The 14780-nt window shown below is 45.7% G+C and overlaps 1 protein-coding gene across 10 annotated transcripts in view; it reads right to left on the reverse strand.

The window, feature by feature from the left end:
• The window catches only part of kcnma1a (potassium large conductance calcium-activated channel, subfamily M, alpha member 1a), a 106638-nt gene that overhangs the window by 83217 nt on the left and 8641 nt on the right, over positions 1–14780 (reverse strand). For all 10 annotated transcript variants that reach the window (XM_061285439.1, XM_061285443.1, XM_061285437.1 and 7 more), the window contains exon 2: positions 1560–1730. In XM_061285439.1, coding sequence (XP_061141423.1) covers positions 1560–1730 — 171 coding nt within the window. The remainder of the gene's footprint in view (positions 1–1559; positions 1731–14780) is intronic.

Genomic DNA, 14780 nt, shown 5'->3' on the forward strand with positions numbered 1-14780 from the left:
CTCCCCATAGGATTCTTCATATTCCAAACCCCTCCCTCCCGGGTTCCTCACTATCCTGGCCAAGTATTAAGCAACTGTCACATTAGGGCAAACTTCAAAGTGGCGGCTCCTGAAATGACATTCCCACTTTGCTCATTTACGACTAAGCAGAGTGGATTCGTTTCAAATTGCACTCCAGTGTGAGTACCGTTACTTTAGAATAAAGCCACTCAAGTCAAATCAAAGTATTTTCCCAGCCCGCCGTGATTCACGTAAATGAGTCGCTTTGAAAAGTTACCTTTCGTGCAAGGCCAGACACGTCATGTGAATGCCTGGCTCGGATTGGTGGATTGGCGTTCAAATCGAGGTGACGAGTCCGTGTCGTCTTTCCTCAGACGGCAAAGCGGTCGATGAAACGGAATCAACAGCATCTCTGCTGGAGGCGACCAATTACTGCACTCCATTTTCTTCAATTGCTCCAATAATTGCAGTCTAATGGCCACATTCTCCATCCAGCCCATTTCGTGGTATCTTTTAAATCGTTGGCCAAAGAGACTGCTTTTAGTGAGACATGCATATGCTGTTGGTTAGGCAATCATTGGGACAGTACTATTAAACCATTTCAGGAAAAAAAAAATACTGTGCCCTTTTCCGCCACACACGACTCGGGCTCATACCGACGTTGTTAAAGCTCATCTCGAACAATTGGGATCACGCATACTCGTTCGAAACTTCTCTAATGAGCTCCGATGTATGATGATGCTCACTTTTGATTGACACCGCCAGAATCGCATTAATTAGCACTTGAACATGAAGGTGCTGTCTGTGCTTCAAATAGCCGTCCGTCATTCCTGAACGTCACACTTTTACGAAAGCGCTTCGATATAGGCTTAAAGTCGACAAGCCGATCATGTCGGGAGTGTTTCAAATCATGTCTAATGTACTGCCATCAAATTTCAATTTACAGTGTCAGCTTGTACTTGTACATATTTGCATAGTGTAAGCATGCTCACTCATTGGTTCAGCTGGCAGAGTAAACAGCACCTTGTACGACAGACAGACAAGACAGCATGCCGCAAGTCAGCTAGAATTGCTAATTGGGCGGTGGCGGCCAAATCAGTCAGAATTTGACATAAAAACGAGCTTCCCTATGGAATCTAATAACGTCCCTTCAGTGTGGGGTGGCAATTCATCCAGACAATCCAGACAAATTTATTATAGTCTGAATTAGCCTTCGCTTTTAATTCAGTGAACAAAAATGTTTTTCAGTGATGAAAATTGAATCGGGAAGATGCTTGAGGTTAGCGCTAATTGGAACCTTAGTTGTATATCAAAACTCAAAGGTATACAGAATTCATCCAAATGTGTAAATATAAACATTTATAGCGCGAGGCTAAATATTGAGCGGAGCCATTCTGGGCCCAAGCCAACTTGAATGTGTGAAACCAGTTGCGGTGTGCTTTTCTCAGACCAAAATGAAGCACTTAGCTGCAAGTGTGGTGGACACTGCACGACACACTGCTCAGGAATTTGAACGCAAAGAAATGACATTTTCAAATGGGAGGAAATAAACAACTTACCAGAACTCTGCCGGTGAGAGTCTGGGCAGAGATCATAACGCCGGCCCAGTCTTTGACCGAAGTCATCCATCCCACCTCACTGGCCGGGACCTCTTCCGTCTTCTCATCAGGACCCTTTAGCGCGCTATCTGCTGCCTGATTGTTGGCGGGGTTGTTCACTTTCTGAGCCTCCTGGAAGACAAAAAAAAAAGTTTTTTATTAAGGGCCAACAAAGAAGAGATAAACAGAGCCTCGAACATTCTTGGAATCGTCACTACACTTGTCATCTTGGCCACACGAGCTCCTGAAACATCTTTGCTCGGTGGGGAAAGCTTCAATAAGCACATCCGCATTCATGATTAGCAAAAGATCCTCTGAGGGCGGCAAAGAAAAAGCCATCACGCCATAATGGCATCCATCTGCGTTACGTGTGCATGTGCTTGAACGGCCGCAGATTAGATAATGACAGAATGATATATCGTAGTTGCTCTTTCCATTCCGCACATGTGCTTCTTTAAGTTAATTGCTCCTTGGGGTGACTGTCATGCAGGCTTCTCAATGCTAACTCGTGCATGCGGGACGGAGATGGGGGGGGGGGGGTCATGTTGCAACATTCCTGCACCTCTTTGGATTGATCCAAATGTCACTCAGCATATATCTCGGGAGGAGTCTTACAATTGGAATCGTTTTCAAGTTCGAGGACAGTGGCCCCGTTCACATGAGGTTGTGTTTGACCTCAGAGGTTCTACAGTAAGTAGATTAGAAAAAAGAAAAAAGGGGGTCATTTTAACCGAGAACCGAGCGACCTGATGGCCAGACCATCTCTCAGGCCAAACGGATCAAACCAGACGCGGCGCGACGACTTGACTCCAGAGCGCGCTGCTATCGCAGATGAGCCCGAGAGGTTGCTCTGTCCATTTCAAGAGGATTTTCTCATCAAATTGGATTACATTTGATAATGGTAAGGCATGGACACAGCTGCCATTTTCCTAATTTGATTCCCACCCCCAGAACAATGCCAATAAACTAGCCCTAAAAGAGCCAGACTTAGTCATTAGATCATTATCTGCTCTTGCCACAAGGCCTCCATCTTTAAAAGGCCAGTAGCTAATTTGCGCTTTATTTGGTTATTAGTGTTGGGGGACTCAGCCTCCAAGTGTCATGGCAGCATGTAATCAAACACATGATTCGATTACTTCAGAAAGTTGTTTCGGCCTACTGGAACGGAGCAGAGAAACTCTGAAGAAATTTAATTATTTTAACAACACATCTTGCAAACACTCATTTGATAGTGTCAAGATGATTTTTAAATATCCCAATTAAAAGTGCAACACTGTGGTTTTTGCATTCTCAGAAGTCACGACGCCGTTAGCATTCGTCTCGCTGGTCACATGGTGGAGCACTCTGTGTCAAGTGTGTGTCTAAGGTTTCACTCGGATTGGCCGCACGCCTGCTCCGAAGCACCCCAAGCATGCTGCGATACCGAGGTCGATGCCCTGCAGTCAGTCCGTAGACGTTTCATAGCCGAGAGTCGCTTTCAGGCAGATCGTTAAAATGATACATTAAAACAAACATTTGGGATGGAAGCAGGAATTTTTAAGTTTCATATTTCATTTTATTTCCTTGACTATTTGTGAATATTGCTTGAAACCACAATCAACAATTAAACATTCCCTATCAGAATTGAACTTTAAAAGTAGGTCGCTACAGGGAGGATAAGCTAGAACGAAAATAACAAAGGACCTTAACTTATTTGAAGATTATTTTGAGGGGGGGGTTTCATCCCGAAACAAGCTAACAACAATGGGTTTGGCGCACACCTGAACACAGGACACTAGCATGGCACATCAGCCATGCCTTCAGTCAGGCGTGTTGATGCGTGCGTGCCAGCTGAGGAGGGCGACATGAATAACGCATGCAGTCACCAAGCGATGGCTGGACAGATCAGAGAAGACAACGTAAACAAAAGGGACGACGATGCGGCCTGAGCCCTGGGAGGAGAGCAAGCGGCCTGCCATGGGAGAATCCATCTGCCGGCTATATATACACACCTGTGATGTCAACACAGCGCTGTGGGTGGGAGAGGATTTGGCCGCTAGCTCATTTGTTCCTGTCCAACCTCAAATAGGAGGGCGGAGTAGGATGAGGGAATTGACGGAAATCTCAACAAACCATCTTCGCGAGCTACTTCCTGGTTGACACGGATTTTTTTTTCTATTCTGGGGTCGACTGTACAATTTAAGTCAAATGGCCAAAAGGACAATTATTCACATCTTGTGAACGTTGGAGACAATTCATCTTGCAGGTCAGCTGAAAGAAATCCTCCCGTATGAACACGAGGCCGGCGCTATCTCCTTTTAGAATTCCCATTTTTAAACGCGTATTGAGTTCATATTGCTCCTTCAAGAGGCGTCCCCATAACGAGAGCCGTGAACACAGTTAATATTAGGATTGCGCCAATTAGAAGCATACACAGGGGAGGGGAGGCAATAATGAGAAAGGAATAGAGACCAACAGGGACGGAGAGAGAGAGAGAGAGAGAGAGGTAAAACATGACACAGGGAGGGAGACAAAATCGGAACTGACAGCAGGAAATCTACAGGACGGGGTAACAGAGACGGATGAGGTCAAAATGTCCAAAAGGAGAGAGCGACACAATGACGGAGCGAGGTTGACAGCGATAACCGGGCAAATTAAGCCAACAGAGCCAAAACCCCCAAAATCTGCAATGGGGAAAATACAAAGCTGATTCAGAGAAAGAGCCTCATCCTCATTGGTAAATTTAGCTTTTAAGAGTGAGTGACCGACGGCCGGCCGGCCGCCCGCCCGCCCATGTGATCTAACAGGACTTGGCTTTAGTGCAGCTGTTCCTCTGGCTTTCGTCTGCATCGCTGGGGAAAACTCTATTCCAGTGTGGCCGGCCGGCTATTTATAGACTCACCCGAGGAGACAAGTAACGAGCAAATCTCAGAACACGCTCCGTTCGCCCTGTTTGCTATTTTAAATGGCGGTACAGTTACCCGGTCGGTGTCCCTGGGTTACAGGCCAACACCGGGTCACGGCGCAAAGGGACGAGAGACGCAAATGCACATGCGCTCGAGTTGGAAGGCTGAATCGGATAACGCCGTGTATGGAAACTGCATAGGTTGTTTTCAACCAACAGACTCATCAATTGTCTGGACGTGGCAAAAGTTAGACGACCCCTCTCGTCCGACAACCGGATTACCGTGCATGTTGCCATAGCAGCACTTTTTACCAGAACACCAGAAACACGTTTAATGCCTCGGCGAGTCCGTTTAATCATAATAGGCTCTCTTGTTACTAATACTACAAAAGCTCTTACTTTTTACTCCATCTAGTATCATAGCAACAGCATAATAACAGGAGCCATTCATGTCACGTGGAAGCCAAGGGTGAATTGTTGCCAGAGTCTAATGCACTTGGATATAAAATGGATCCAAAAAAAAAAAGATAAATAATTCTCAATCTGCCATTTATTTCCAAACGGCTACAGGGTCAGTCTCATCCAGTTTGCTGTTAACATGACGTCTCATGCTCATTTTTATTTGCACGTGCAGAGCTCAAGTGAATCAGGCCCATCCAACGCCGTTCACAATCTGATTGTCGGTGTCATCCATACATACCAAGTCTATCATACCGAAGCTGAAAAGTTAAGGTTCTTCCGGTCTTATATTGGACCCATTTAGAGACCTTCAGGCCAGAGCGTGTTTGGATATTTTGTGGATGGTGAACTAAATAGATGACATCCGCCAGCAGAATCGTTTCAACTCTATCAAGACACAAGGAGAGGAGGGCATTCGGTCTGTCTTCACAATAGCCGGTCACTAAGTACACTTTAGCCCCATTCGCGAGGTTCCTCCCGCCGCTGGACAGAAACTATCACGGCATCACAAAGGAAGCCTGCCGGCGGAGGATGTCGGTGATGCGCATTCTTTTATGACCCGCCACTAAAATAAGTCACTTTATTCCTTCGACCAAAAGAAGTGATGCGTAAGAAAGAAAAATCTTGAATGTAGCATCTATGAATTAAACCATGGACTGCTCCTCTCCCATTGATACAATCTTTAAAGCTCCGGCGGCTCTTGGCTAAAAATAGGCCACGCTGTGAATTGTGGGGCATTAAAAAGGTCAGCGCTCGTCATCCATGACATCTTTGAATTTGATCATCTTAATGTCAGCAGAAAATAGATTGGACGTAGCTTAAATGGGTGGGAGGACGTTTTAGGAACTATACTCAATCTGACATGAAAGATTGGCTAAAAGCCAGGAATGGATTTATGGCATCCATTGGAAGACACCCAAAAGGATTTAGAAATAAACAAATGCAGGACAAAGACAAACAATGATGAAAAGATTCAAACATGCAGAAGGCTTTCCTCAAGCCAAAAACCTCTTAACGTTCGGCTTAGATGAAGGCGGCGGATTCATCAAGTTGAGTTTTAAATCTGAGCGCGGACGGTAAATCTCAAACCGGGCGTTGGGAAACTTCATCCCGGATGAGAAGATCACAGAGGAACACACGGACTCATTAGTTCCAAGCTACAGAAGTGAGTTTCCCCAGCCCCGCACGATAACTTGCAGCTTCTCGAGCCCATCGTTGCTCTGCTTTGACTGCTTGCGACAGCACATGAAGAAGTCATCGAAGGCGCCAGCAATTTATGGCCTCACGCAGGCAGGCAGTGAAAACAAATAATGGAGCAAATAATTACACGCAGACGGAGGGAGGCGTGCCGTTTTAACGAATGACTAGGCAGCGAGAAGACAAAACACAAAGATTATTCACGGGAAATCATCCCATTGACAAAAACAAATAAACCGTTTGTGTCCCAAGTAATAAATTGTAGGACGCGTTTGTCTTTGTCCCAGTGAATGCTATTCCATCCCAGAGAGACACAAAGATGTTTCATTAACAAGCTGAGATACGATGCTCCAAGGAATACCATGAGTCTGAATGATATTCCAATATGAATGTTACAATAACATTCAAATATTGAGGATATTTTACCAAACAAATCAGCTGCATAATGATGGAATATTGAGTGCCACCCGAAAGCTTTTGAAATTGTCAGCAGCACCCACAAAGCGGCCATCTGTTCCATACCACCTTGAAGGTTGAATGTTTTCCACGGTCCAACACAATAACCGCTTTCATCCCGTCAAGGTCGCCGGACAATTTTCCGAAGTGTGGCGCGGCCGCGTGGGAGTAAATGTACAGCATAGACGTGTGTGTGCGTGTGTGCGTGTGTGTGTATGTGTGTATGACTGATTGCATCCAAATCACTTCGATGAGGTATGAATCAGAATGTTGGGCCTGAAAAGTGTGATGGCTGATGGAAAAACAGAACAAACTCCATCAATCATCTGTCCTTCAAGCTTGCGTGCTTTTAAAAAATGTTCCCAAAACGTGAGGCAATGTTCCAGAAACTTGATGCATTCTTTCTTTCTTTCTTTCTCTTTCTTTCTCTCTTTCGAATAGGACCAATGATCCGATTTTTTTTAAAAACTACATTTCCATATCATGTCTATTTTTCTGATTGGTCAACTATTTTTAGAAGCATAGGCCTGCACATGCCCTTCATGATTTTTTTTATCATGTTTAATTGGATGTTTCCTCCCCCAAGGTAGTTTTAAAGGCTTTGTAAAAAGGTCTTAGGGGAACTAAAATTAGAAACCTCAATTCTTAAAAGGTTTCTTCCTCCTCCAGTGGATTTTAAGAAGGAAAAGCAAAACAAGTCAAGTGCTGTCTCCACGCTGAACCCGATCAGCCTGGCACCCACCTCTAATGAGCTTCCCTCCTAAACGCAGCTTTTCTCACACTCAAGCGGGCCCAGAGCAAACACGTTACCGGCGGACAGGAGGCGTCGGGTGCTTTTCGAGCCGAGGTTGGAGCTTTTGGGCCTAATTGGCTCCATGCTGTCGAACTTGCGTAAATCAATGAGGCCGCTTAACAGTTCGAAAGAGCGGCAACATCTTTTGTGGCGACAGAAGCGACTCGCTTGAAGGCCGCACTGCGTTTGTGACATTTAGCACGGGACGTAGCGGCTGGTGTTAGTGGACTTTAATGAAGCCAAGACTATGCGTGCTTATAGAAAAAAGAAAGAAGGACAACAAAATGAAGGTATGGGGCTGCTACCAGGCACCAATGGGAGCATTCAGTGTCCTGCTCAAGAACACTTTGACACCAGGGATGAGGATCAAACCTGCAAGTTGGTAGACAAACACTCTACCACTGAGCTACACCGGATATTCTCAAATTGTGCCCTTGGCTATGTTCGATGCGTAAGTCATGGTCCCAAAAAAAGTGTTTACTTGTAGTTGGTTTTGTAAATGTTAGGAGAGAAGAGGAAAAAAAAAATGTTTCCGAGACCTGTCCTTGATTTGAGAGCAGCTGAGAGGCTAACAAGCGCAAATGAAAATGACTGCAGGCTTGTTACATCATTTTACATTTGAATCTCACGCCTCCCACAGGGGAAAAGAAATCATGCACAATTTGCACGCTTTTCTGGCCGCAGTTAGAAAACGGGGACACTAGGGGAATCAATGAATCCTTTTTTTTTTTTTAGCTATCCCCAATCGTCTGCGATGGCTGAGGTTTCTTCAACGGTGACCCCGTGCACAGGGAGCAGCGTGACCTCAGCTAACAAGCTCCATTAAGACGAGCTGGAGCAGACAGCCAGTGCGTGTGCCCGTTGAAGCCTACAGAGAATCGGCGTGTTTATGCGGCACGCCGGCGTGGCTAAGCAATCTGCCCGTATTTATAGGATAGGTCATCCCCTTTGAAGGAACACTGGGTCGTGCGGCGGCGGCGGCGGCGGCGGCGTTGAGGCTTCGTGTGATGCGGAGAGGAAACAAAGCTGCCGGCGAGGTTTGCGGCGTCCTCTGTTCGTCTCTGATTAACGCTTCGCAAATCAAAGGCTTTAAGCGGCTAAAATAAATAAATAAAGCAGGGAAGCGTCGAGGATGAGGAGGGATCGGCTTGATACTTTAAAAGCATGTTTATTTATGCTCTGTCGGGCAAACAGTGGATTGTATAAAATGGATGGATTGGTGGGGGTGACCATTTGGAACCCAAAAAATACATTGCAATTAGAGTGGGGGGGTCGTATTATGCAAATGACTAACTGCCAGATCGGTGCGTTTAATTTAGGCCGAATGTGTTGGCTGCCTAAACGGGCTGCGGGATGAAGCGGTATATGATATGTGAAGCTAATCTGGAATAAATATAAAGTTTGGTGGACTTCCATGAATTATATTGAACGATAAATAGCAACGATGACATTTGGTGGAATGTGAATGAATTGAGCTGGCCAAGTTGTAAATGTAGCCATAAAAGCCCAACTCTCGAGCAACAATTTTTAATGCTGCAATGAGGTTATATTTGCTGGTTAACCATTAATCAATCATTCATTACCTATTCAGAAACATGTTCATCTGAATTAAACCACAAGAGATATCTGCAGGCGTTCCACTTCTGGTTTGTTTACAATGAACTGAATGTAGACTTTTCCTATTGTTTATTTTAGCAAAACAATTTTATTTAAAATTGAGGTCAACGAGGTTGCTGCCTAAACGGGCAGCGGAAGTAATAAACACGAAGTAAAAGTACATTCCTAAAGTGTAAAACCAATCTTCAAACTAGTCTTAACTAAAAAAAGAGACATGCAAAACTATTTTCAGATTGAGGGGGGGAAAAAAAAGTCTAATATCGCAGAGACCTCCAATTGGTGGAAAGTGAATGGATTGCGATTCTTCTCTCCAAGTTCCAGCACGTCCACAAAAGTGTAAAGTGTGCAGTTCTTCTATTTAACTGCTGGATTGGCTGTCACTACATGGGCTGCCTTTGCATGAATGACTTCCCGAGTTGGCAGCCATCAGCACGGGCTGCATTAAATTCAGGTTGAATGGGTTCGCTGACTAAATGGGCTGCAGGAGGCATCAAAATGGCAAGAAAATGTACATGACATTTAGTGCTTACAACATGTACAGAGAAAAGGTTCTCTTACAGTGCAACGCACCTCCAAATTGACAATCGTTTGCTGCAAATTATTTTGCCAAATTCTAGCTCGCGCCGGCATTCACGCCGAGGGAAAAATAAGCGGCCCCCCTTCTGCATTTCCGCCCAACAGTGTGAAGTTAGCGAGGGTGACGCAAGGACGAAATGTCTTTATTGGCATGCGAGAGGGATTTGTTTTATGAGATCGCATTGTGGAAGCAGACAACAAAGTGAGGCGTGTGTGTGTGCGTACAGGCGCATGAACGAGCGAGAGATCAACCACTAGAACAAAGCCATTCCCATCATCTCTTACTGTCCTTGCGGATGACAGCGGCAGTTGATGTGCGGCCTCGCTCCCTCGGTATGAGTACACAGACCCGGGCAATCATCTGGGCGACTCAACATGGACGCTAAAGATTTAATGGAGGGGGTTCATCACAGCCAAGAGAACCAAGCTTCTGGCTTCATCCTAAAACCTGGCATTAGTAATCCACTCATCTGGATGCATTATGCCTGTTGCAGCAAAGGAAGAGCCTGATGGTGAGCTCCTCTTTGGTGAGAAAATCCACAATGCTAATCCCTGACATCAGTGTACTTTATTTAACAGCGCGTAGTCGGCCAGGAGGTTGGTTGGCCGCAACAACTGTTTCCTCGCGTCTTCCGCCACGTCGCCGATAGCCAGCCGCAGATCGATAGGGGCCTAAGTGCTCTGCATCATGCTTCTTTGTGAAAATAAAAGGCGGCGGGGCATGAGGGAATGAATTCTTATGCGTGGATGGGGGCAAGCCTGCTCAAACATTTCAAGTGGCAGATTGATATTGCACTGAGCCAATTCATACGATTTGAATGTGAGCAGAATGGCACCCTTGTGATCATTTAAATAGGAGTTGTCGGTGATTGAAACATCGGTAAATAAAACTAATAATAAAATAGAAAGAGGTCCCTCAAAATAAAACAGCGTGCGCATGCAGGGGTGAGCCGATGACGGACAAGCGTCGTTCTCGTAAGAGCAGTCCATCGCTCACTGCTGGTCGCCTAGCAACAGAGACCTGGCGGGCAGACGGTAGGTGTGTGAGACAGAGCGTGTGGGAGAGGAGGCTTGGAGGAGGGGTGTGTGTGTGTGGTGGTTGGCAAAGGGGGGACTGAAGCTGAGCAACAGGGAGGCCTGAGATGTGGTCCGTGTCGACGCAGTGATGTGCAAAAACGATTCCGTGTAAGGTGTCAAATTCCCCTAAATAATAAACATCATGTCCCAGTTAATCGTCAAGGCGCTCAGACCAAATAAAGCTTCCCTTTTCCCAACACAATAAAAACAACCAAAATGACATTAAACCTGCATTCGGACTATATTGCTAACCAAAACAGCAGCACAAAAGCACAGTAACAGTCTTTCAGGTCACTCAACATGTCAAGACTTATTGCATGTGACGCGAGGTCATTAAGATATGGTCGATGACTTCAAGTCAAGTGAACTAATGACTTTCACCAAGATAGCTGGTATCGTGATGGCGACAGTCACGTTCCGCTTTGGTTTGAAGATGAGAAAGCCCTCGCTGCCTCAGGGCAGGAAAAATAAGTATTCATGCCTCCAGCCACAAGTGCCATACAAAGGAAAATCAAGATTTTGAGGGCCTCACATGTCAATGAGGCCCCAGAGCAGGCATAGTCTATCGAGCGACGAGGTTAGAATGTGCGTGCGTGTTACAACCAATAAAACTCGACCATCTTTGTGCCGCCGTTGCTTAAAAGGTTCTAAAAGCACGACGACCGATGCTAACCATTAGCATGTAGCTCGAAAAATAGTGTCACTCGTATCGCAAAGCATTGCTATATTGATAGTTTGTCGTTATAGTACGAGAACCATTCCAGTGTGTTCTCTTTTTTACCGCATGAAAAGCCTTTATCCACATATAGAAAAATGATTTCCATTCATCCTCCCGAAGCAGCGGTCAGCACTCTTCTAACGCTATGCTGCTAAATGTCGGGCTCCTTGTAAACGACTTCTGTGAATTTGATAACAAGCGCATTTCTCCATCGCACACTCGTTTCACGCCTTAATGCCTCCCGACCAAGCGCATAATGACCCAAAGGCACGGCCGCGTTGTCAATGTCAATAGGAGCTCATTTTTTTAGGGCTCAAAGCGCAGCAAATGTCAAGGTTAGATGATTCTAATCTTTCATTTCCATATTAAAAAGGTGCCGCCGTAGGCCGAGGAAGGGCGTTCTAATAATGCAAGTGCTAAAATACCAAAATACTGTCACGTTATATTTAGCCGGGAGGAGGGTGAAAAATACTCCCAAGTGCAACCTTGGTGTACGCTCAATCCTCCGGGCGTGGGCCCGACCAGACACTTTTGATTCTATTGCAGACACGTCTGGAGAAAATGTCACAGAGGGCCGACCGACCGAGTCGCCTTTAATAGCGTCCACGGTAGCCCGAGCGGCCACGCTGCGGAGGGAGGCGTCACATGCTTCGGGCGCCGCGTCATTCATCTCCCACTATGTGTGTGACCCTGCTTGCTGAGCCCTTAAACTCGCCGTCAGTCAAAATGTTCGCATGCGGCCTGACCTGCATGCGCACGAGCTCTGCCACCAAACGACGCGAGAGCAGAAAAGAGGCTCAAGCCAAACCACTTTTGCTACTTCTGACATGATGTTATTTAAGTTTCACAGCCACCGCAAAAAAGACTTCTCATAATAATCGCATTTTACATGTCGCCCAAAGCGCCTGTTTCGGAAGCATCGAGTAACAACGTAACGCAGCTGCGGGGCGATAAATTTAGAGAAAAAAAAAAGGGGAGTGACTTGCTGATGGAAAATATCCAAGCGGCCATAATGGACTCCAGTGACAGCGCTCTAATTCAATCACGTGTGGTCGCAGTTGCAACTAAGCCGCCTGCAAATAAACCCCCCCCACCCCCCCCCCACCGTCTATTTTAAAGTGCGCTCAACAATGACACACCGAGGGGGGCTCCAGTAGGCCTGAAAAAACATTACGCAAAAGGAAAGAAACCGTACACCTCAGCCTCTCGTCGTGGAAGCGCGCGTATTTGCAGAGCCGTACGTGCCCCTGCACAGCTCGGGCGCCATTAAGCCAGCAGCTACTACTGTAAAAGCGCGACGGTACACAAGTACCGTTTTTTTTCATGTATAATGCGCAAAATTTAACTAATAACTATAACTATTATTGCACTGCTGGATTAAATGTGTCTGTATGATATTGCACATAGTGCACAATAATGGTAAAAGTAAGGCCTTGAGAAACCAAATGAGTACCGTTTTTTCCCATGTATAATGTGCAAAATGTAACTAGTTTATTGCCCTAAAATCTGGGGTGCGCATTATACATGGGTACAATTTTTCTTTCATTTTTTATTTTTTTTAAATCCGGATATGATACGGAGGCCGCCATTACAGATGCGCTTTCTTCTCTGCTGTTCACTTCAAACACGCTCCATACGAACACAATGCTCTCGTATCAGACGCTTGCTCGATCACCTGCTCGTTTGCTGTCTGTCACAATGTACCCTACACAAATCCGAAACATTTCTTCGCTATCGAGTTTGCTAGCGCATGCGCAGTGATACTGCCCGGCAGAATAACATCCGGTTGTTCCCAAAGATGATCTTTTTTCTGAGATAATTTTTACTTTTCCGGACTTAAGTAGGAGTCAATATTTGGGTGCGTATTATACATGGGTACAGGCTTTTTTCCAGCATCAACATGCCATTTTTAGGCTGCGTATTATACATGGGGGCGCATTATACATGGGAAAAAACGGTACACGTCTGGTGAATTTGGTTTGCTGTCAAAACATTGCGATATCAATCATGAATTACATTTCAGAGGCTTCTATTTCATCGACGTGAACAAAAGACATAACATGCACTTTCCTATTGATCCCAACACGATTTACACATTTGTATATTCATACAAGTGGTGTGGAAAGAGCCGTCTCAAGAATGAAAAATACAATGTTCTCTGCGAGGGAAGAAATTTAAAAATGTTTGAGGGATTTTTCATGATTGATTCATGACCCTAAGGGCAAAGAATGCCGCCTGCCATCAATAATTCAGCCACGGTATCTGTGTCCGCAACACAAATGAACAACACGCTGCTTCCTCCATTATTCATGGGGGATTCCACCTGTAGCCCTGCACGCTTGCATGATGCCCGCCACAAGAACAGGCTACAGATCCGCCGCTCATTATGGATGTGCGGCTACGGCTACATGGATAGACAGCATGACGTTCGTTGCAGCTGAAACCTGCAGTATTGGACACGGTCCATTTTGAGGGGGAAGGCATCCACCATATACACTGTGAGTGCACAAAAACAACTGGGGGGGAAGCTGGCCATGAGGCAGCAATAAATCACAATTTTGCATCAGGCATGGGGTTATCCTGCCCACTGGCTGACCACTGCTGTGCTCTCCATAACACACACACACAAACACACACTCACGCACAATCCACAAGTGGCGGTGGGAAGAATGTTTGGGCTAATTATATGTCATTGCGTGCAAAAAAATACAAATAAAAAGGCAAGGCGGAGGAGGAGTAAATGATTCTCGATGTTATTTGGGATGGGGGATGGGTGCAGTGGCTAGACTCGAATGGTTAGCAGCTAAATCAAATTAAAAAAAAAAAAAGTAGCCCTGGCTGGAGTTGTCACATGAGAACATGCAGACAGGTCCATTTCTCCCACGACCTTCGCCACCTCGACCCCCCCAGTGGAGACAGGTGAAAGCGGACATGTCACGGTTTTCCATTTCTGGTGCGATCAGCAGAGGAGGTGCATCCTTAAGGGAAACCATGATATATATACAAAGTGAAAAGAGACGCAAGAAGAAGATCCCAGATCGAGTTGGAGACGGATCCGATCCAATAGCAGTGACAGTGGCGGATCGCGTCTGAATGTGCTTATCGGGTATCGGGGTTAGCGATCAACGTAGTGACCTAGATTCCGAGTAGAATGCGCAACAGTGCTGAGGTTCAAAGGTCAGGTCAGCTCCAGCTTGAAGCTTATGTTAAATGCTCCATACATTTAAAAGGAGCGTTTGTAACGCGAGGTATTTTTGCAAGAGTTGGTTCCGTTGGAGCGCAAGGAATGAACTGGGTTGTCGGCACAAGTCAAGCATTGGCACTCTGGAACCCGTCAGGTACATTTTAGTCAGACAAGAATGAAACAAGCATTTTGGAATGAACAAAGCCTGACGTCGCTGTCAT

This window comes from Syngnathus typhle, linkage group LG8, assembly GCF_033458585.1.
Source record: "Syngnathus typhle isolate RoL2023-S1 ecotype Sweden linkage group LG8, RoL_Styp_1.0, whole genome shotgun sequence".
Lineage (NCBI taxonomy): Eukaryota > Metazoa > Chordata > Actinopteri > Syngnathiformes > Syngnathidae > Syngnathus > Syngnathus typhle.